The following is a 24,742-nucleotide window of genomic DNA, read 5'->3' on the forward strand; positions in this document are numbered from 1 at the left end:
TTCCAAAGAACTCAGGAGGTTGGAGACCAGTGCTGGACGTGAGCCCGCTCAATGTGTTTATCCTGAAAACAAAGTTCACTATAGAAACTTCCAAGTCTGTGCTTGCAGCTGTAAGGGAAAGCGATTGGATGGCCTCACTCCATCTCCAGGACGCATACTTCCATATCCTTATCCATCCAACCTTCCAACAATATCTAAGGTTCGTGTATGGGAAGGAAGTGTTCCAATTTCGAGCTCTGTGCTTCGGTCTCAGCACTGCTCCTCTTGTGTTCACGAAGCTCATGCGGAACGTGGCGAGCTTTCTGCACTCGACAGGTGTCAGAGCCTCCCTTTACCTAGACCACTGGCTACTCAGGGCGTCATCCTTCATTCACTGTCTGAAGGCCCTCAGATGGACTTTGACCCTAGCGAAGGATTTAGTTCTCCTAGTAAAAAAAGGAGAAGTCTCAACTGATCCCATCTCAAACTATTCTCTATTTGGGGATGGAGATACCGAGTCTAGTTTTTCGAGCTTTTCCATCGCCATGAAGACTCGAGCAAGCTCTCATAAATATTCGTCTTTATCGGAAGGAGAGCAGTTGCTTTGTAAGGATGTGAATGAGTCTACTGGGAACACTCTCGTCTCTGGAGCAGTTTGTCTCCCTAGGAAGACTCAATCTTCGCCCTCTCCATTTTCACCTCACCACCATTGGGACAAGAAGAAGGGCTTAGAAGCAGTGTCCATACCACTTCCAGAAATGATCATGACTTGCCTGAAATGGTGGGATGTCAATCTCAGACTTCAGGAAGGCCTCTTTCTTGCCCACAAGAACCCAGACCATGTGTTGTTCTCAGACGCTTCGGACTCTGGGTGGGGAGCAACACTAGACAGTCTAGAGTGCTCGGGCCTTTGGACCAAAGACCAGGTTAAGCTTCACATCAACCAGAAGGAGCTTCTAGCAGTTCTTTTGGGCCTGCAAAGTTTCAAAAGACTGATTCGAAACAAAGTGGTGCAGGTGAACGCAAACAACACCCCAGCGTTAGCCTGCATCGCCAAGCAAGGCGGGACCCACTTGCAGTCCCTTTACTTAACTTCAAAGGATCTCCTAGTTTGGATGAAGGAAAGAAACATCACCTTACTTACAAGGTTTATTCAGGGAGAAAGGAATGTGATGGCAAACTGCCTAAGCAGAAGAAGTCAAGTCATTCCCATGGAATGGACTCTTCATCAGGAGGTGTATGAGAAACTATGGCGTATATGGGAACGTCCGTTCATAGACCTGTTCGCAACCTCAATAACGAAGAGGCTTCCTTCTTACTGCTCTCCAGTTCCAGATCCAGAGGCAGTCCACGTCGATGCGTTCTTACTGGACTGGTCTCACCTGGAGGTGTATGCGTTTCCCCCATTCAAGATTATTTACAAAGTCCTACAGAAGTTCGCCTCTCACGAAGGGATCAAGTTGACGTTGGTTGCTCCCCCCTGACCATCAAGAGAATGGTTCACCTAGGTACATCAGTGGATGGTGGACTTTCCAAGAAGCCTGCCAATGCGGTTGGTTCTGCTCAATGAAGAGGTTCCATCAAAGCCTCCACACGCTTCATCTAACTGCCTTCAGACTATATAAGACTCTCTAGTCTAGAGCTCAAGGGTTTTTCGAAGGAGGCAGCTAGAGCAATTGCCAGAGCAAGGAGATCCTCTACCAGTCTAGATGAGAGGTATTTCGAGATTGGTGCAAGGCCACCTCCTTTTCCTCGTCCTATACCTCTATAGCTCAAATCGCTGACTTCCTGCTACACCTTAGGAATGTACGTAACTTTTCTGCCTCTACCATTAAAGGTTACAGGAGCATGTTAGCTGCAGTGTTCAGACACAGGAACCTAAACCTCTCGAACAATAAAGTCCTTCAAGACCTTCTCAAGTCCTATGAGACTTCCCATAAGCATGGGGTAATGACAGTAGCTTGGAACCTGGATGTTGTCCTTAAATTTCTGATGTCTGAAAAATTTTGAACCTTTGAACTTAACTTCTTTTAAAGATCTTACTCTGAAGACATTTTTCTTAGTGAGTCTTGCTACTGCAAAAAGAGTTAGTGAGGTTCATACCTTCAGTAAGAACGTCAGCTTCTGTACTGGTAAGGCAGTATGCTCTTTGCAGCTTGGTTTCTTAGCCAAGAATGAGCGTCCTTCCCATCCATGGCCTAAATCTTTTGAGATCCCCAACCTGTCAGATGTGGTTGGTAACAAGATAGAGAGAGTCCTATGACCGGTGAGAACTCTTAAATTTTACATTGACAGAACCAAAAAATTTACGTGGTGAATCTGAGTCTTTATGGTGTTCGGTCAAGAAGCCCTCCTTACCCATGTCTAAGAATGCCTTATCGTATTTTTCAGGCTCTTAATTAGAGAGGCTCACGCTCACTGCAGTGAGACTGACCTTCGATTATTGAAAGTAAAGACTCATGAAGTCAGAGCTGTGGCAACGTCAGTGGCTTTTAAGCAAAATCGTTCCTTACGAAGCATTATTGACGCAACCTACTGGAGGAGTAAATCTGTGTTCGCTTCACATTATTTAAAGAATGTCCAGACTCTTTACAAGAACTGCTACACTTTGGGACCGTTCGTAGCAGCGAGTGCAGTAGTGGGTGAAGGTTCAACCACTACATTCCCCTTATCCTAATACCTTTTATCTTCTCTTGAAACTATTATCTTTTTGGTTGTATGTGGAGACTGGGACAGTCTTCCGCAATCATTTGATTTTAGCGGGTGGTCAAACTTGTTTCTTGAGAGCGCCCAGATCAAGGGTATTGGTTGAGGTCCTGTCATAGGGATGGTCACCCCAGATATGACAGCTCCTAGAGGTCTTTCAGCCCCCTGAGTGGATCGCTGGGCTTCATAAAGATAGCGGACTAATGAGGCAGAGAATCATAAAAGTCAGCTTCCTTATCAGGTACAAACCCTTAAGTTTGTTTTTTATCAAAACTCTTGAGGTATATTCCTATAATGTTTACTGCTGGTCTCTTGCCCTCCACCAAGGGTGTGAATCAGCTATATATATATCCACCGGCTAAGTTAAATGTTTATAAATGATATTTTCATATTAAAATAAATTTTTCAATATTAAACTTACCCGATAATCATGTAGCTGTCAACTCCGTTGCCCGACAGAATTCTATGGAGGGATACGCCAGCTATCACAATACTAGAAGGGGGTGTATTTACCAGCGCCACCTGTGGCCAGGTACTCAAGTACTTCTTGTTGACACCTCCTCAATTATTCCTCTGTCGTGCGTCCGGCAAGACGTTCTGGGATACGCTTATGTTCTTGGAGTATTTTCACAACTTTGGTGAAGTATTTCTCTTTGATTTCGGCTGTCGCTTTACTGGAAACTTCTATATTAGCTTAGTTAGCTTTTGGAATTAATTTGATTAATTATGGTGACGAAGAGAGTATGAACTCTCGTTCACCTTTCAATGGCCGACCCTTCCCTTAGACGGAAGTGTTGGTGTCTAAGAGAGTATAGACTCTCTTTCTTAATTTTGCTTAACAAAAGTTATAGATTTATTTTATATCTCTCCGCCTCTTATAGGCCTCTTCGATTAACTTCCTTTTATTATAAACTTATTAAAATTAATTTTTATATTTGTTTATATTCGACCTTCCTAATAGTAGGCGGTCTTTTCTTGGTACCGAAGTTAATTAACATTGAGCCCGTCATTTCGGTTTTACCTGTTAACATATTATGCTATTTCCGCCACAGAGTTTGAAAGAATTTCTTTGATAGTCTCGTACTGTTTTCAAAGTTGAACTAACGTTTTGTTTTGTCTCTGCAGTTGTTGACGTTCAGAACGTTCAACTTGCACTCTATCGTTACGATAGAGAAAGAATGTTCACGGTTTCACGTTGCAGTAAGAGTAACCGTGTCTAGCGTTTTGTTCATTCTTTCTTAACTTAATGGTTTTGATCCTAATAAAGGAACTTTTCAGTTTTTTCCTTTAACAATAATATGTTTTAACGATATATATGATTGGGCTCTTCTCTCAGGTTCTAAGTCAAGAGAGAGAGAGAGAGAGAGAGATAGAGACGTAGGGAGAAAGAGGATAAACGTTTCATTCAAGCCTGCCAGGCGTACGAGTAACGTCGTTATCGTTTTTGCTCTTCTCCCTAGTCTCTTTAGGGGAAGAAACTAAACGTTTCTAGAGTGATCTAGTGTTTAGTCTCTTTCCAGCCACTGAATTATCTTTCATTAGATTTTTCTGTTACATTGTAATTCTGTTTTCGCAATTACTAACTTTTGAGAAAGGATAGAATTGCGTGTTTCAGGTACAAACCACTTAAAGTTTCAAGTTCAGTGAAATAAGTGCAAACAGAAATCAAAGTGATAAGTGATTAGCGCAAAGTATGTCAGTGTTGTGCGTGAGGGTACTTTTGTGCGCGCCAGTCGTCCTCCCAGTCCGGGACCTCTTGCAAGCTCCCAAGCCCAGGGGAGAAGCAATGTCGAAGGGCAGAAGGGTTCAGCAGGCCTTGATCGGCGCACAGAAGTATCCTCGGTGGTTGTGGGCGTGTCTTACCGAGACCGTCACTCCCACCCGCAGACGATTGAGCCCTTATTTTGCTCGTCTGCAGAAGAAATTTAGGGGAGAAAACGCTGGTCTCAGGTCTCAAGACCTTTTAAACGTAAAGTCCAGACCTATGCCAGACGTACGAAGTTAGAGTTCACAGTCATTGGGTTAGCTCTGACTCTCCTCAGTCATCAGTTGAATGCACTCCGCCTAAGAGGAGTAAGTTTCTGCCACAACAGAGCTCGACTGTTAAGGCTTTACCTCAGCCTACTGTAGTTTCTGCCGACCCCAAGTGGACTCTACTACAGTCCATGCAAGCTCTGCTTTCGGACTTGATGCGTGAGTGTCGGGCTGAGAGTGTTGCGCCTCCGCCTCCGCCTACACTCCCTCCGCCTATGCTCGCTCCGCCTGATCGCAGTACCACCTGCCAGGCGTACGATGTTGTGGACTCTACTACAGTCCATGCAAGCACAGCTTTCGGACTTGATGCGTGAGTGTCGGGCTGAGAGTGTTGCTCCTCCGCCTCCGCCTACACTCCCTCCGCCTACACTCGCTCCGCCTGATCGCAGTACCACCTGCCAGGCGTACGATGTTGTGGACTCTACTACAGTCCATGCAAGCACAGCTTTCGGACTTGATGCGTGAGTGTCGGGCTGAGAGTGTTGCTCCTCCGCCTCCGCCTACACTCCCTCCGCCTACGCTCGCTCCGCCTGATCGCAGTACCACCTGCCAGGCGTACGATGTTGAGCCACGTGCTGAGTTTGCTGTTCCCAGTGGTGTTCAGCCTCTGCCTTCCTTAAGGCAACCTTTACAATGGGATCAGGAGGATTATACCTCTCTTCCTCCGCCTCCACTTGCTGCTCCACCAGTGATGCAACACTCGGTTGAGGTACAACAACCTCTCCCGTCCATGAGTCAGTCTCCTCAGCTCTCGCTGCAGCGAGCTCAACCCTCCACAAGGCAAGCACCACAACACCTTAGCCTTGCGCCTCAGGAGCCTCAGCTTGCGAGACATTTACCTTGTTCTGCGCAGCCTCTTCCTCATCGCGCTCCGCTCACACCACAGGAACTGGAACTTGCTACTCCGCTTCCGCCAACCGCTCAGCAAGCGCAACCCTTGGGTTCAACCACTCATGCTAGGAGTCAGCCTCCTCCACCCATGCGCCTTCCTTCTGCTTGTCTTTTATTCAGCCTTTGCAGACTGAGCCTCAGGTGTTCCCTCAACAGAGTCTTGAAGAGGAAACCACAACTATTGTTGTTCCAGCTCGTTCTGACTCTGCTGTTCAGCATACCTTACCTCCATTTTCAAACCATGGCAAAAATATGAATCATGAGTTATGAATGTAAGGTAAACATTATGTTGATTTTTAAACCCCATGCAAGCATGCATAAAGCACTCTAGCACTGGTCATGGAATTTCTGAGAAATGTTAAACGCCATGCACACGCTCTGCTTTCCTTACAGCAGGCTCTGCTTACTACATGCTCAGCATACAGCATGCTCTGCATTCAGCATGCTCTGCATACAACATGCTCTGCTTACAGCATGCTCTGCATTCAGCATGCTCTGCATACAACATGCTCTACATACAGCATGCTCTGCATACAGCATACTCTGCATACATCATGCTCTGCATACCTTACCGCATGCTTCTCAGTCACACATCTTGGGTTGTTGCCAACTCACTAGACTGTCAAGCAGTTTCATAACGTTGCCTTCTAGTCTGCTGCTTTTGCACCAGTGAACCCTCACTCAGAGAACTTAGCTTTTCTAGGATAAGGTCCCTGTAGATGAGAAAGTTCTTTTCTCCCTCCTTCTGATATTCCCTTGAGGACTCTGTCATTTGGAGGGAGCCTTTAGCTGCATAACCTCTTATGGACTTTTATTTAAGCATAACATGCTTCCAGGGAAGGTTATGGTTCCACTTCAGTCGCTAATCCCGTCTGTTACCACACCTGCTCCCATAGACCTTGAGCTGTGTTGCATGACATGCAGTCCAAGCTTAGTCCTTGTTAGAGGATTTTTTGTTTACGGAGTCAATGTGTCACGGGGAAGACGTTCAACAACCAACAGAAGTGACTTGTTGTGACGCAGTGCGGCAACCTCAGCAACCCGTTAAGGAGTTGTCTGTACGACCCAGACAGTCTAGACAGATTCGGGTTGTCACTGTACTTCCTCGCTTGCCCATGATTGACAGTTCACAGACTGTGCAGCAGTATCATGATCTTGTGTCCGGCTCCGTCAGACGACTGGCTTTTAAGAGCTCCCACAAGTCGTCGCTGTCTGGAGATTTTCAAATGGACTATGGATCTGACCAAGGAACTGGGCCTCCTGGTCAATTTTGAGGAGTCTCAGCTCGTTCCATCCCAGACCATTGTCTCCTTGGGTATGGATCTTCAGAGTCGAGCTTTTCGGACTTTTCCGTCGGCCCCAAGGATCTTCCAAGCCCTAGAATGCATCCAGAGCATGCTGAGAAGGAACCGATGCTCAGTCAGGTAGTGGATGAGTCTAACAGGGACACTTTCATCGCTGGCCCTGTTCATCGTGTTAGGGAGACTCCACCTCCCCTCCCTTCAGTATCATCTAGCTGCTCACTGGATAAAGGACATGACGCTAGAGACGGTCTCAGTTCCTGTTTCCGAAGAGAGGAGGTCTTCTCTCGCGTGGTGTAAGAACAGCTTTCTTCTCAAGGAAGGCTACCTTTGGCTGTTCAGAAACACGACCGCCGTCTCCTCTCGGACGCATCAGACACGGGCTGGGGTGCGACTTTGGACGGACAAGAATGCTCGGGAACATGGAATCAGGAGCAAAGGACACTTCACATCATTTGCAAGAAGTTGTTGGCGGTTATTCTGGCCTTGATAAACTTCAAGTCCCTCCAGCTTAACAAAGTGGTGGAGGTGGACTCTGACAACACCACAGCCCTGGCTTACATCTTCAAGCAGGGAGGGACTCTTTCGTGGAAGTTGTTCTAGATCGCAAGGGACCTACTCATCTGGTCTTTAGATCGAAAGCTAACTGGTAACGAGGTTCATTCAGGGCGGTATGAATGTCATGGCAGATCACCTCAGACGGAAGGGTCAGGTCATCCCCACAGAGTGGACCCTTCTCAAGAATGTTTGCAACAGACTTTGGGCCCTGTGGGGTCAGCCAACCATAGATCTGTTCACTACCTCGATAACCTAGAGACTCCTGTTGTATTGTTCTCCGATTCCAGACCCAGCAGCAGTTCACGTGGATGCTTTTCTGCTGGATTGGTTCCATCTCGACCTGTATGCATTCCCGCCGTTCAAGATTGTCAACAGAGTACTTCAGAAGTTCTCCTCTCACTAAGGGACACGGCTGACGTTGGTTGGCTCCGCTCTGGTCCGCGAGAGAATGGTTCTTAGAGGTACTGCAATGGCTGGTCGACATTCCCAGGACTCTTCCTCTAGGAGTGAACCTTCTAAGTCTACCTCACGTAAAGAAGGTACACCCAATCCTCCACGCTCTTCGTCTGACTGCCTTCAGACTTTCGAAAGACTCTCAAGAGCTAGGGGCTTTTCGAAGGAGGCAGCCAGAGCAATTGTCAAAGCAAGGAGAACATCCACTCTCAGAATCTATCAGTCTCAAGGGGAAGTCTTCCGTAGCTGGTACAAGACCAATGCAGTTTCCTCAACCAGTACCACTGTAACCCAGATTGCTGACTTCCTGTTATATCTAAGGAAAGTAAGATCCCTTTCAGCTCCTACGATCAAGGGTTACAGAAGTATGTTGGCAGCGGTTTTCCGCCACAGAGGCTTGGATCTTTCCACCAACAAAGATCTACAGGACCTCCCTAGGTCTTTTGAGACCTCAAAGGAACGTCGGTTGTCCACTCCAGGCTGGAATCTAGACGTGGTCCTAAGGTTCCTTATGTCATCAAGATTTGAACCTCTCCAATCAGCCTCTTTTTAGGACCTCACATTAAAAACTCTTTTCCTCGTGTGCTTGACAACAGCTAAAAGAGTAAGTGAGATCCACGCCTTCAGCAGGATCATTGTTTTCACATCTGAAACGGCTACATGTTCCTTGCAGCTCGGTTTTTGCTAAACGAGCTTCCTTCACGTCCTTGGCCTAAGTCGTTCGAGATCCCAAGCCTGTCCAACTTGGTGGGGAATGATCTGAAAAGAGTACTTTGCCCAGTTAGAGCTCTTAGGTACTATCTAAAAAGGTCTTAACCTTTACAAGGACAATCAGAAGCCTTATAGTGTGCTATCAAGAAACCTTCTTTTCCAAGTTCTAAGAACTCAGTTTCTTACTATTCAGGCTTCTGATTAGAGAAACACATTCTCGTCTGAAGGAAGAAGACCTTGCTTTGCTGAAGGTAAGGACACATGAAGTGGGAGCTGTGGCTACTTCAGTGGCCTTCAAACAGAACCATTCTCTGCAGAGTGTTATGGATGCAACCTATTGGAGAAGCAAGTCAGTGTTCGCATCATTCTATCTCAAAGATGTCCAGTCTCTTTACGAGTACTGCTTCACCCTGGGACCATTCGTAGCAACGAATGCAGTAGTAGGCGAGGGCTCAGCCACTACATTTCCATAATCCCATAACCTTTTAACCTTTCTCTTGAATACTTTTTATGGGTTGTACGGTCGGCTAAGAAGCCTTCCACATCCTTGTTGATTTGGCGGGCGGTCAATTCTTTCTTGAGAAGCGCCGAGGTTAAAGGTTGTGATGAGGTCCTTTAGTATGGGTTGCAGCCCTGTATACTTTAGCACCTTTGAGTTGATTCAGCCTCCCAAGAGGAACGCTGCGCTCAGTAAGGAAGACGATCTTATTAAAGGCAGAGTAACGGTTCAAGTCGACTTCCTTACCAGGTACTTATTATTTCATTGTTATTGTGGATAACTGATTATATGAAATACGGGATACTTAGCTATCCTTTAGTCTTGTACACTGGTTTTTCACCCACCCCCCTGGGTGTGAATCAGCTACATGATTATCGGGTAAGTTTAATATTGAAAAATGTTATTTTTATTAGTAAAATAAATTTTTGAATATACTTACCCGATAATCATGATTTAATCGACCCTCCCTTCCTCCCCATAGAGAACCAGTGGACCGAGGAATAATTGAGGAGGTGTCAACAAGAAGTACTTGAGTACCTGGCCACAGGTGGCGCTGGTAAATACACCCCCTTCTAGTATTGTGATAGCTGGCGTATCCCTCCATAGAATTCTGTCGGGCAACGGAGTTGACAGCTACATGATTATCGGGTAAGTATATTCAAAAATTTATTTTACTAATAAAAATAACATTTTTGAACATACTTACCCGGTGGATGTATATAATTTAACGCCCTCCCTTCCGCCCCTCTAGAGACCCTACGGGCAGAAAAGACCTGAAGAGGTGAGGAATAGTTACAGTATCCTGGCGAGTGGTGGCGCTAGTGTACACCCAGCAACCCAACCCCTCGATCGCCCGCGAGTTTTGAATTTGCTGCCGGACCGTCGGAGATGTTAGCTATATATATATCCACCGGGTAAGTATGTTCAAAAATTTATTTTAATATGAAAATATCATATTTAGATGGTTTAGGTGTGATTTGAAATGGAGGAGCAACAGCTAAGCAAAGTATAATATGTGTTCTTAAGGTATGGAAACCAGCAAAAGGTGCCATAAAACCTTGGAAAATTCTATTAGATTAATACTTGGACTCTGTGGAGATTTAGGCAGAAAGTGCCTGAAACCAGAGGACATGAAAATAAACCCTATTTCCTGTTCAATCTTTTTACTCTTAAGCATAAATGTGGTTGATGATTTTGTATGTTTGATATAAATGTATGTTGTGTTTAGTGGAACTTAATAAATAAAAAATTTTTGTATTGCAGTCTGCTCTTGGGAGTTTTTATGAAGAGGGTGAAGAAAGCCCTACAGAACCTCTAGGTGTTAGACCCGAGGCGGAAGGAGCCCCAACCACACCACAACGGCCATCTGCGCAACCTAATCCACAAGCAAGGTAGAACATTTTCCTTAATTAATTAAAATAATTTAAACATGTGATCCATTATTTTAGGGACATACTGTATTATGAGAGACCTTTTTGGAAGACAAAGATTGCTTTATAATGTAAAAGCAAAATTAAAGATATAAACAGTACATGATGCATCTTTCAATAATTTTTTTAATTACTTGTTCCGTCACTAATACAAACCCTTTCACTCTTTATTTGGGAATATACTTTCAGTTAGGCTGAAAGACTAGCCATAAGACTTTTAGCTAGGTATAACTACCCCACTGCTAGTTAGTGTGGGGATAGGGGTAGTACTGGCTACCCCGCTCACGTACACTTGTTCTGTTTCGTCACTTTTGCTTTTGGCTGGGTTGAGAGCAGACATTGTCTTTCTCTACCACTGTGCTGTACACTGACTGGCCATTGACTAGTCTTTATTTCTCAGTTAGATATTGCCAGTCAACTCTATCTTGAGCTTTTAATTCAATACTTCTCCATTCATCATCTACTTTGCGCTGCATAGTCCTCAGCCATGTAGGCCTGGGTCTCCCAACACTTCCAGTGACTTGTGGAGCCCAACTGAACGTTTGGTGATCTAATCTCTTAAGGGGAGTGTGAAGAGCATGCCCAAACCATCTCCATCTACCCCTCATCATGATCTCATCTACATATGGCACTCAAGTAATCTCATAGTTTCATTTCTAATCCTGCCCTGCCCTTTAACTCCCAATATCCTTCTGAGGGCTTTGTTCTCAAACCTGCTAAATCTATTGGAGATTGTTTCATTGTCATTCCATGACTTGTCCATAGAGTAACACCGATCTCAATAAAGTGATATATAGTATGATTTTTATATTTAATTTCAGGTGATTTGATTTCCACATTTTAATTAACCTAGCCATTGTCTGATTTGCCTTTTTCAATCTCTCACTAAACTCTAATTCTAAAGACCCTGTATTGGAGATCATAGTTCCTAAATACTTGAATGATTCTACCTCATTAATCCTTCCTCCTTCCAATGATATTTCATCTTTCATTGCATATTCCATTTTCATCATCTCTTTCTTTCTTCTGTTTATCTTCAGCCCAACCTCGTGTGATATTTCATGCATTCTGGTAGGCAAGCATTGCAAATCCTGTGTTGTTCTGCTAATAAGGACAGCGTCATCAGCATACACTAGGTCAGATAACTTCTTATCGCCTATCCAGTCCAATCCTTCTCCACCATCTCTGACTGTTCTACACATTACAAAATCCACGAGGAGGGTAAACAACATAGGTGACAACACATTCCATGTGAATACTTCACTGTTCACTGGAAATTTATTTGATAAGACTCCATTAACATTAACTTTGCACTTGCTATGCTCATGAACAGACTTAATCAAATTTACATTTGTTCCGACGTAGATACTAACCCTCCACTATTCATAGGGGGTATACTTTCGGCGCAGCTGAAAGACAAGCCATGATAATTTTAGTGAGGGATGACTACCCCATCCGCTAGTTAGGGGGGGGGGGTTAGACTGTCAACCCCACTCACTCACACCTCTCAGTTGGGTAACCACTATTTTACTTTATGGCTCGGTAGAAGACGGACATGCTGCCCTTTTCTCCCGCAAAGACTTGCCTTGATTGTTTTTCTGTTTTATTTTTTGTTTTCTTGTGTGTTTTCATTTATCTTACATATATATGAGTGTATATATGTATAAATGGAAATATACGTTGTTAGATACTTGTAACTTTGCTGTTGACAACATATCTGACTGCCTCCGCCATAAGGGAGTTGTCATTGCCGCCCTCCTTGCGACTGTTGGTCGGCAGGTTCTTAACACTGCCGTGTGTTTGTTTCATTATTGAATTAAAGTGTATAATAGTTCAGTTCCCTTTCGAGGAAATATCTTACAAGGAAGGTGACTTATTCCCCGAAGTGTATTTTTTGCATCGGAACATGAATTGTAATTGATCTCAACTTCCTTTTTTCACAGGTAGCAGCGACGTAGAACACAAGGCCGAGTGCTATGGCCGCCCTGTTCGTTATCCTGCGCTCCATGTAGTAGCTCGTGAGCTGCCCTCGTTATGAGGTAGCATTTGCTGTTAACCTTCAACTTGATGTTCCTCCTTCGAAGAGAACTTCTCTCTCTCTCTCCTGCGAGGAAGAGAGTGGTATTTTTTTTTTTATGCCTATACTTTTTTTCCCATAGAGCTGGCAGAAAGCGTTACTTTGGCTATGTCCTCTTGCAGGAGGACTTCTCTCTCGTTCGCGAGAGAGATTTTTACGCCTACTCTTTTTTCCCATAGAGCTGGGAGAAAGCTTGCCTTAGGCGATGTTCTCCTTTGGGAGGGCGAACGAGAGAGAGTTTCTTACACCTACGCTTCTTTCCCATAGAGCTGGGAGAAAGCTTGTTTTAGGCGATGTCCTTATTCGGGAGGACTTCACTCTCGTTCGCGAGAGAGATATTATTAAGCCTAGGCTTTTTTCCCATAGAGCTGGGAGAAAACTTCTCTTTGGCGACGTCCTCCCTCTCCCTCGTTTGCGAGAGATATTTTACGCCCACGCTTTATTCCCATAGAGCTGGGAGAAAGCTTGTCTTAGGCGATTTCCTTCGGGCGAACTTCCCTCTCGTTCGCGAGAAATAACTTGTAGGAGCTTGGTGATCCACCAGGGATGGTGGCAGAGCTTTCTCTGAAGCAGGTTATCCCTCCGGGGGAACGAGTCTCTCGTCCTCGAGAGAAGACTGCCTCTGGTCATCGGCGGTCCCCCGTTACGCTTATGGTTCTCCTTCAGGGGCGGAGCGAGAGCCTCATCTTAAGCGACATTCTCCTTCGGGAGAACAAACCTCTTATGTGGAAGTGTTATCTTTGAACCTGCTGGTTTTCCTTGATCCTTCGGGGTCTCGTTACGATCACCCTTTGGGCTGGCGTGATCGTTGAGCCTTCGGGCTCTCGTCATGTTGATCCTGCGGGTTCTCATGACAGTAGGAGTCCTTCGGGACTCCACTCGAAACCCTCGGGTTTCAGTTACGCTGAACCTTTGGGCTCTCGTAACGATGGTAACATTGATCCTTCGGGAACTTGTGCCATCAATCACGCTGACCTTTTGGGATCTCGTGACTTCCTCGTTTTCCCCTTTACACTGATCCTTTGGGGTCTCGTAACATTAGTTATGCAGAACCCTTCGGCTCTCGTAACTTTAGTCACTCTGACACTTCGGTATTTTGTGACAGGGAAAATTCAGTTTCTTGTTGCGCTGACCCTTCGGGGTCTCGTAATATTAGTTACACTGATCCCTTGGGCTCTCGTAACTTTAGTCATTCTGACACTTCGGTGTTTTGTGACAGGGAAACTTCGGTTTCTCGTTACGCTGACCCTTCGGGGTCTCGCAACATTAGTTACGTTGAACCCTAGGGCTCTCGTAACTTTAGTCACTGACACTTCGGTGTTTTGTGACAGGGAAAGTTCGGTGTTTTGTGACAGGGAAACTTTGGTTTCTCGTTACGCTGACCCTTCGGGGTCTCGTAACATTAGTTACGCAGAACCCTTGGGCTCTCGTAACTTTAGTCATTCCGACACTTCGGTGTTTAGTGACAGGGGAATTTCGGTTTCTCGTTGCGCTGACCCTTCGGGATTTCACAACACAGGCTACGTTAGGTCTATGGTCTCTTGCGCCCTTAATCACGCTGATCCTTCGGGGTCTCGTGACAGAGAAACTTCCGTTTCTCGTTTGCGCTGACCCTTTGGGGTCTCACAACGCAGTTTATGCCGAACCTTTGGGTTCTCGTGATCATAGCCATACTTTTATGACAGAGTTTTGGGACTCTTGTTGTGTTGAGCATTCGCGCTCACACAACACAGGCTATCGTGAACCTTCGGGTGACCAAATTGGCGCGCACGGCTGATGTGGCGCACGATTGGATTACCGTGCACGACCAAATTGGCACGCACGGCCGATGTGACGCGCGCACAACCGAGTTGGCGCGCACAGCCGATGGTGGCGCGCATGATCATGTTGGGGTGCGAGTACCTGGGCGCTCGCAATCAGTTTGGGTGCGCGAACAACTCTTATGACAGAGTTTTACGAACTCTCATTGCGCGAAGTCTACACGAGTGCACAAGAGTTTTGCTTTCATGACAGAGTTTTCAAGCTCTCGTCCCGTGAATTGTTCGCGCGCGCCCATCATCATCAAGAGTTTTGCTCTTATGACAGAGGGATGCCTGGTGCCTTGGGGTTTGCAAATCTCTACAGGTAACTGTGACACAGTTCCTTTGAGTCCTGGTCACAGCACGATTCCTTAAAATTCCATCAGGAATCGGCGACGGAGTTCCTGCTGGTTCTCGGCACAACGTCCCTTAAGGTCGTGGGAGGGAAATTCGCAAATGGATTCAGAACCCCTGAGTTCTCATCCGAATTTCTCGGTTTCCGTGATCCAGAGTTTTTTCTGGGGACTCTGTGGTCGACCCCCACCCCCTGCGGGATGGGTCTTCCAAAGGTGTGACTTGTTGCGTCACTGTGCACTCCCAGCTGATTACTATATCAGCTGGTCTGGTTTCGCCAGCACCGATCCTTTCGTTTTCGAGCAAACCACCGTCATCTTTCCTCCACCTTCCCACTTCGGGTGGTTTGGTTAGCAGACGGAAACAAGCGAGGAATGAAAATTTTTTACATTGCAGTTCATTTTCCCTGGCAGGCCTTGCCCGATTTAGACGGTAGTTTTCTCACTAGCGAGAAAGCGTTCGATGGCAACCCCTTCGTGTAAGCGGTCGATGGCAATTATATCTGGCCTTCTTGAAGCAAACCCTGACATACGAGACTTCACCCTTTTCGGGAGAAGTTTTTACAGAACTTCAGTGGGTACTGTTAAAACTTCATGAAGGCCGTAGGCCATCCCGGAGCATGCGCTCTAGCCAAGACAAAACCGCGAGGTTATTGTCTTAAACTCGGTCCTACCGTTTGATGGAGGCAGCCTCCCCCGTCATTTTACCGTGGGTATAACGACTTGCCTTTTACACGATAGGCTTCCGAGACTTTTATTCTATCCTTACAGGGTTATTGTTTCGAACAATTAGTCCCGAAGGAAAATTGTTAGCTGACGTTAAAAGAATGATAGCAACAGCACAGGCAACTTTTCATTACGTTTTCGAACGTTTCAAACCCCTCCCATAGGTAACCAGACATCCGTTTATGTGTAATGAACTCTGGCTAGCCCCTCACATAAAGAGGAGGGGTAACCCAAGGGGGAAATGATTGCCTCTATAACTGTATATTTTGTTTGAGAACATGTTCGCTCTCATTCAAAAAAATATTACTGTTAGTCAACGATTAAAATTCTTTTGGCAATAATGTTGCGATTCGTCGCACATACATTATTCCCGCAACCGGATTCGTTGCAAACATTTCCTGGAGGCAGAGAATACACATGCGCTAGCGCAAATGAACAAGTACATATATGTGTGCAAGCGATCTTTCTGCCAATAACGGCCATATACATCTTGCAATTAGAATTCCGTTCTGTTACGTTGTATATTTATATCCCTTACTGAAACCAGGTTATTCAGTACGTTACTTGGTTACTTTCCTGTAACCAGACATACGTCATATACGTTCTGCCTCCTTATAGGCATTTTTTCCTTTCCCTCAATCGGAAGTCTTAGTCTCCTACAAAGGCTTTGGCTGGAAACTTCTCATAAGCATATCTGTTCCCTAGTAGGGAACATTTAATATAAGTGCTAGGTTACTGATCGGAGAAGGAGAAGTACGAACGTTTTTTGTCCTAAGAAGGAGAAACCTCTGTTACGAACGTTTCCAACGTTCTCCAACTGAGTTCCGGACATGACTTTTATGTCGAACTACGCATGTATGCTTGTCATGCTCACAGTTTAGTGTTACTACTCCATTGTAGACTTATGCTCTTTATCCACCCGACAATAGATTGAAGATACATCTCAGTCCCCTCTTGGGTTTGGTTGGACGAGTTCGGTGATTACCGTACAGTCTCTTGTCCGGAAAGCGATCTCTATGGAGATTCGCCATTATAACATATGCTGTACTGATTAACTGGTTTTCCGTTTGGTATCGGTCTTATTCGGCCAACCACACTGGTTTAGTGGCAGTTGGAGGGAGAACAGGCTGTTCCCCTTGGTTGCAAGAACGTGCAATTAGTTACACGTCTTGACATCATCTCGAGATGTGTTTATTGCTATGCACTCCTCTACCCTCACCGCTGGACAATCCGCGGATGATGGGTGGCAGACGAGAGCTTCAGCAAAGAGGCCTGTCTTCTCGTCTTCCCTCTCGATCTGATGCTCTCTTTAATGCATCAAAAGAGAGGAGGGGGCATATGCCGCACCATTCCAGCCTTGTCCGTTGGCCCGATTCTGAAAGGTACGAGCATTCACCTCTCTTAGAGAACCATCTAGCAGTACAAGGCCTCAGATGGACAGAGGACAACTAGTTGCCCCCATCTGCTTGCGAATGTGTTTACAAAACCACCCAGATAGTGGGCTCCTAGTGTCTTGGAATCATCTTGTACCCAACAAAGTCTTAACTTTGTGAGGTCCCTGACTGGTTATGCTCGCAGCGACCCTGATCTTCAGGCTCTCACTCGATCGTTGCCCAGTCCCGGAACAGCAGGCCCTCAAACAAGATGTATTCCAAGATCGGTGGGGCGGCCTAGAGGTGTGCCTTGTTTTTTTCCCCCCATTCGGTCTGGTGAAAAAGTCCTCAGCCAAGTCAGGATAAGCAAGGTCTTATCAATGAATCCAATAGCTTCGCTATGGCATCCCACAGAATGGTTCCCAGACCTTCTGCAGCCCCTGACGAAGCTCCAATAGCCTCGCTATGGCAACCCACAGAATGGTTCCTGGACCTTCTACATCTGTCGGAGTTCCCAGTGATCTTCCTCCACGGCACGATCTTCCAAGCAGCCACATGCTAACACTTTCCTAAGCCATAGCTTTGCTTCGACTTCACGCCGGGGATGATCCTACACCACCCCTCTCAGAGAGGCCTTTTGCAACAAGTTACGGAAAAGATGTCTAGGCTCCTCAGACACTTTTCAGCGTTGGTCTTCCAGGCGAAGTGTTCGGTCCTTTGTGACTGATGTCGTGGAAGGGGATTCTCTCCCATCGATGCCTTTACTTATACGAGTGTGAGATAACTTGTCCCCCGTTGGATCTCAATCTCCTCCTGGGAACGAGGTTCGGGTCCTTCAGTCTCTAAAGGCCCCTCTCTACGAACCTTAGGCCCAGCAGCAGATCGCTTCCTCACACGGAAGAATGCCTTTCTACTCACTTTGGCTTTTGACCAAGAGAGTTAGTGTGTTGTATGATCCATCTTCTGATGTCTCCTACCCTAGGAGACGGGGAGAAGTAATCCTCAGCGGCGTCCCTGAGTGGATTGCCAAGACTCAAAATCTGAGTGTGCTGTACCCTAGGTGCAGACCATTTTGAATAAAGTCTCTTCGTTCGGTAACCGAAAACCCATCAACTGGGATTTTACGCAGTGAGGAGTCTGTGGGGTTACCTTAAAAGAACGATACCAGTTCGCCCCCGTGTGTCGGCACTGTTGACCAGCACGGGGAAGGTCAAGAGGAGGACCTCAAGTATTTCCTTCCCCTCTGGGAATGGAAGGCAATTGAGGTTACTCTCAATCTAGACTCTCCTCCATCCTAAGACCCAGAGCTCGTAACGTCAGTGGCATTGCTACGTCCCTGGCGTTCAAGAAACTACTCTGGTGCAGATACTTTAAGTGGGCATGTGGAAGCGTCAATCGACCTTCACGGCCCACTACCTGCAAAGACGTAACCCACAAGAGCATGGAAACCTTTTCCATTGGTCCTTTGGTGGTTGCACAACAAATGGTCTAAACACCTCAGGCTCCTTGATGGACAAGAAGCAGAGGGTTGAGGGCTGTGGCTACCCGGGTTACTCTGGGGTGAATGAGTAAGAATGCCTGGCTCCTTTCTTCCTTTCACCTTCTCCCCTCTGGGGAAAATAGCTCCGCAAGCTTCAGCATAGCTGACCGCACCTCGCTGCAGGTAAGACCCATTTCCCTTGTGACTCCTAAGTATAGAAGAATACTTTGTTACGTTCCCAATACCTTTTAGAGGGAGGGTATTGGGTAAGTCTTTAAGATAAATAGTTTCTGTACTCGAGTTCCTATGCTAAAGACAAGCCACACTGTTAGTTCCACTCACTCACAAGCTTCTGCAGGCCGTTATCAGTGCATTACCTCATATTGGCTCTTGATTTTAGCGAGGGTAGGGTCCCATTTACTATCGATCACAGATCGAAATAGAGAGGACCCCGGGTCATGACCAAGGCCAGTTGGTAAGGACTTCCTCTCTCCTAAGAGTTATTCACCCTATAAATAGTGGAGGGTTTGTATCTACGTGGGAACAAATAACAAATTTGTAAGTAATTTGTATTTTTCCTAGTATACAAACCTGGATCTATTTATACATATTGGCCCGCCACCCTGTTCCCCGAGAAGTCCTGCCATAAAGCAAAGTGGTTACTCAGCCGAGAGGTGTGAGTGAGCGGGGTAGCCAGTCTACCCCACCCCCCACCCGCTAGCTAGCGAATGGGGTATTTATCCCCCACTAAAATTATCATGGCTCATCTTTCAGCAGCTCTGAAAGTATACCCCCTATAAATGGCTCCAGGTTTGTATACGAGGAAAAATACAAATTACTTACAAATTTGTTATATTTAAGGGGAATTCCATAATAACGAAGGGCTCTCCACAAAATTGGCCAGTGCACACTATCAAAGGCTTTTTCATAGTCCACAAATGTAATCAAAAAGTGATTTCTATATTCTACACATTGTTGTACAACATGTTTCAAAATGAAAATTTGGTCAGTGCAGCATTTTTTTCTAAATCCTGCTTGTTCATCTCTCAGCTTTTCATCATTCTTTCTCTCCAGTCTCTTTAGAATAAGCATACTACAGGTATATACTTTCATAACAACTGACATAAGTGTTATGCCTCTGTAATTATTGCAATCATTCAGGTCTCCTTTTTTTTGCTATTTTCACCAACTCTCTTAACTCCCATTCATCAGGTTTTTCCTCTTCATGCCACATTCTACAAAATAATCTTCTAAGTAATCTGGGAGTCACATCATTTTCAGCCAGTATCATCTCGGCAGTTATTCCATCATATCCCCGGGGCTTTCCATCTCTTTAGTTTTTTTAGGATAGTTTTGACTTCAAACACACTGAATTCATTCATGGGCTCATCAAGGTCTTCATCAGCTTCAGGTATATCAATCAAATTAGTCCCATCATATCTCCTATTCATAACCTCACTAAAATGTTCCATCCAACATTGTCTTTCTTCATCTTCTGTTACTATAACAGAGCCATCCCTTTTTTTTTTGATGGGTATATGCTTCTTCTTTGTCCCAGTCGAGATTTCATTAATAATTCTATGAGAAATTCTTACACCATAGCCAGTTCCTGAATTCATAGCTTTCTCGGCATCATTTGCTGTACTGTCTAAATATTCTCTCCAGTCATTCCTGGCTTTTTTTTTTACCTCACTATCAATACTGGAATACTTAGCATGCACTACCTTGTAATTTTCATCACTTCCTTGAAAACCTTCAACAATCAATATGTCTTTGTCTCCTTTTTATTGTATCCCAAGTATCATTTGATATCCATGGCTTTCTCCTTGTAACTGTATGTCCCAAGACTTCACTACCAACCAACTGATATATGTTCTGAATATCACACCATTCTTCTTCTCTTAAAGTTTCTGAGACTGCAAATTTATTCATACATTCAATTGCAAATGTTTCTCTGTGTTCTTCTAAAAGCTTAGTTGTATCAAACCTAGGTATTCTATCTATCTTTCTGTTTGGGGCTTTTAGTTTCAATTTCTGAGTGGCAATGAGGAGCTGGTGATCACTACCAATATCTGCACCTCTGTGGTTTTCTTTTTACATTATACTGATTACTTTTACTTAAACATCGTAAACTACTGTCAGTTTTTTATTTTAAAATTTCAGCAAAGATCAAAGATTGAAATAAAGAAAGACTTAATTCACAATTTGAAAATTGCTTAGTCATCACTTGAACTACAGGTACTTAGATCACCATCTCACTCGTATGCTATCTTGTGTCCTACTAAATTTGATAGAAGCCTCAATATTAAATCTCATTCTTACTCATGTATTGTCATCAATTGATTTGTGTCTATACAAGGTACACGAATATTGGCACTGGTTTGTTCTATTAGGACTATAGAAAAAAGGTTATAGAATTCTCAGCTGTATGCCACTCAACTCTAATTTGATTTGACCACAGTGCTTGTATGTTTTCCATTTAGTGCAGTAGACAATTGTGTAATCTTTCATTTCTGGAAACAAGATCCGGACTTGGCACGCACACACACACCTTGGGGATTGCTATTTTGATAAAACCTGTTAGCCACCTAAAAGTCAAAACGGCAACCATTTTTTAAGATGCACTGTTACGATCTTAAAATCATTACAGGTTTCTTTTAACAAGTAAAATAAACATCAACAAAAACCAATTAATTGTGGGAAATGAATACACTATAAAAAAAAACTCATGAAAAAACACACGTTTATTTACAAACTTACATAAAGAAAACCAACGTTACTAATCCGTTTACTTTAACTGTCAAATCAAATCAATCAAACACCAACAGAAAAGGGGGGAATAGCAAGGTAGAAATACTTAAGGAATAGTTTTCAATATTAAACTTACCCGATGATCATATAGCTGTCAGCTCTGCTGCCCGACAGAAAAAACCTACGGGCGGAATACGCCAGCGATCGCTATACAGGTGGGGGTGTACATCAACAGCGCCATCTGTCAAGTAGGTACTCAAGTACTCGATGTCAACATAGAACCAATTTTCTCTCTGTCGTGCCACTGGCAAGACCTACTAAATACGCCGTCCCTAACTGGATTTGTTTTCACAACGATTTGGTGAAGTACACTATTCCAGTTTTGAGCTTTCGCTATGCAGGGGTTTTTTTCTTCATTTCAAAACTTGTACTCGTTTTGGATAGATTTAATTATGGTGACGAAGAGAGTATGGACTCTCTTTCACTTTTAAATGGCCGACCCTTCCCTTAGACGGAAGTGTGTTTAGGTTTTTGGTAATTTTGCTTAACACGTTATAGATCTATTTATTTTATATCTCTCCGCCTTTATAGGCCTCTTCGATTAACTTTCCATTTATTATAAACTTATAAAAAATAAATTTTAATGTTTGTTTATATGCGACCTTTCCTAAGTAGGCGGTCCTAACTTGGAACCGAAGTTAGTTAACATTGAGCCCGTTATATCGTATTTAACCTTTAAAGAATTTAATACTTTTTTAATTTTAATGTTTTATGAAAGAATTTCTTTGATAGTCTCGTACTGTTTTCAAAGATGAACTAACGTTTAGTTTTTTAGTCTACACAGTTGTTGACGTTCAGAACGTTCAACATGCGCTCTATCGTTACGATAGAGAGAGAGTGTATCACGGTTTCACTTTGCAGTAAGAGTAAACCGATTCTAGCGTTTCGTTCATTCTTTTTTAGCTTAAATGGTTTAAATTCTAAATTAAAGGATCTTTTTATTTGGAAAACCTTTCAGTTTTTTCCTTTAGCAAATAACATGTTTTAACGATATATAATTGGGCTCTTCTCTCAGGTGCGAAATCAAGAGAGATAGAGACGGAGGGAGAGAGAGGAGAATAAACGTTTCGTACAAGCGGGTAACGTTGTTCTCGTTTTTTACTCTCCTCCCTAGTCGCTGTAGGGGAAGAAGGTAAAACGTTTCTAGGGTTTTATTCTTCTTCCCAGGCTTTGTGCGGTGAGAGATTGTAAACGTAGTTTATTTGATCTAGTGTTTAGTCTCTTTTCCAGCCACTGAATTCTTTATCTTTATTTATGTTTTTCTGTTGCATTGTAAGACTGTTTTCGCAATTACTACCTTTTAATGAAGGATAGGATTGCGTGTTTCAGGTAGAAATCAGTTAAAGTTTCGATTTCAGTGAATTAAGTGCAAAACAGAAAATCAAAAGTGATAAAGTGATATGCGCAAAGTGTTACAGTGTTGCGTCTGAGGGTTCGTCTGTTCGTGCCAGTCGTTCACCTAGTCCGGGACCTCTTACAAGCTCCCAAGCCCAGGGGAGAAGTAATGTCGAACGACTTATGGGTTCCACAGGCCTTGATCAACGAACAGACGTTTTTCCCTCCGTGGTTTCGGGCGTATCTACCCACGTTAGCCGACGTGAGATCGCCCCACCCACACAAAGACGAGAGAGCCCATTTATTCCTCGTAAGAAACCATGGACCACATCTTGCAGCTTTTTAAGTGCAAGTCGGTCCCTTCCGCGCAAGTCCAACGGCCTAGGTGTAGCCACTGGGTCAGTTCGGACTCGCTGCAGTCATCCGACGAGTGCACACCTCCCAAGAGAGGCAAGGTGGTACCGCAACAGGCAGTAACTCCGTCTGTTGCCGCACCAGCTGTTTTAGACCCTCAGTCACAACGGACAGTAGCTCCGTCTGTTGCCGTTTTTTGTAGACCCTAAGTGGTCTTTACTGCAGTCTATGCAGACTCAGTTAGCTGCGGTTATGCAGGAGTTTCGTGCGGAGAAGGTTGACACTGCTCCCGTTAGCCTACAACCTGCCACGGTTGTGCGCCCAGCTCACGCTGAGGCTGCCTGCTCCCACACTCCGGCTGCGGAGAGCTCCACCTCCGATGCGCAATCGACCCTGCCAGACGCATGTTAACGTTAGCCGACGTGCGGCACCCTCCGTTAACATGCGTGAGCTACCGCATCAGCAGTGGGAAGGTGGAGTCAAGCTGCCGTGTTTTGACGCGATGCGTTAGTTTCCGCAACCCACGGCAGTCCCCACCACGCACCACCACTCCGCTTTGGTTGTTGCCTGCTCCCACACTCCGACTGCGGAGAAGGTTGACGATGCACCCGTTTGCCTACAACCTGCCACGGTTGTGCGCCCAGCATGGCTGCCTGCTCCCACACTCTTGTTGTGAGAGCTCCTCCACCCATGCGCAGTCGACCCTGCCAGACGCATGCTGACTCCCACAGACACACGGAGCACTCTGTTGCCGTGCGTGAGCTACCACAAGCTGCCGTGTTTTGACACGGTGTGTCAGCCTCCGCAACCCACTGTGGTTACCGCCACTCGCCCGCAGCAGACTAGTCAGTCAGGAGTTGAGGCTTCCCCCACAGCTTTGGTTGTTGCCAGCTCACAGACTGTCAAGCAGTTACATGACGTTGCCTTCTGGTCTGCTACTAATGCACCAGTGCTGTATGTCCTCACGCACCTGTTGTGGTTGACAGTTCAGTTTTTGACAGTTCACAGACTGTCAAGCAGTTACATAACGTTGCCTTCTGATCTGCTGCTTATGCACCAGTGAGACCCTCACTGAGATAACCTAGCTTTTCTCGGACATGGTTCCTGTAGATGAGAAAGTGCTGTTCTCCCTCCTTCTGATATTCCTTTGAGGACTCTGTCATTTGGAGAGGAGCCTTAAGCTGCTTAGCCTCCTATGGACTTTATTTAAAGCATAACAAGGCTTCCAGGGATGGTAAATGGTTCCGCTTCAGTCGCTAACCCCGTCTGTTGCCACACCTGCTCCCATAGACCCTAATGGGCTTTGTTGCAAGACATGCAGTCCAAGCTTGTGTCCTTGATAGAGGATTTTTTACGGAGAAGAACCTTCTAGCCAACAACCTTCCTACCGGTTGGTTGTACGCCCTGTTGACGCTGAGGTATCCTACTCGCGTCCGCCAGTTGAGGTGGTTCCTCCACCGATGCGACCCAGTGTGGGTTGCCAGTCGCACGTTGACGTTAAGCGACTCTCGGAGGTGGTTGTGGACGTTCAGTGTGTCACTAGGAAGACGTTCAACAACCAGCAGAGGTGACTTGTTGTGACGCAGTGCGGCAACCTCAGCAACCAGGTAGGGGGTTGACTGCACAACCCAGACAGTCTAGACAGTTTCGGGTTGACGCTGTACTTCCTCGCGTCCCCATGGTTGACAGTTCACAGACTGTGCAGCAGTACCATGATCTTGTGTCCGGCTCCGTCACGCATCCACCAGTGCGACCGGATTCAGCGAGTCAGACGTTGCCCACTCCGTTGCCGTTTCCTCATCAGTTTCGGATGAGGAACCCTCTGATGAGGACATTGCTGAACAAGACGATCAACCCCCAGCCCTGCTATCC

The 24,742-nt window shown here is 45.3% G+C and overlaps 1 protein-coding gene across 1 annotated transcript in view; it reads left to right on the forward strand.

Annotated features, from left to right (window-relative positions):
• The window catches only part of p47 (NSFL1 cofactor p47), a 191,748-nt gene that overhangs the window by 29,007 nt on the left and 137,999 nt on the right, over positions 1–24,742 (forward strand). Inside the window, exon 2 of the mRNA XM_068358767.1 lies at positions 10,396–10,523. Coding sequence (XP_068214868.1) covers positions 10,396–10,523 — 128 coding nt within the window. The remainder of the gene's footprint in view (positions 1–10,395; positions 10,524–24,742) is intronic.

Source organism: Palaemon carinicauda, chromosome 35, assembly GCF_036898095.1.
Source record: "Palaemon carinicauda isolate YSFRI2023 chromosome 35, ASM3689809v2, whole genome shotgun sequence".
NCBI lineage: Eukaryota > Metazoa > Arthropoda > Malacostraca > Decapoda > Palaemonidae > Palaemon > Palaemon carinicauda.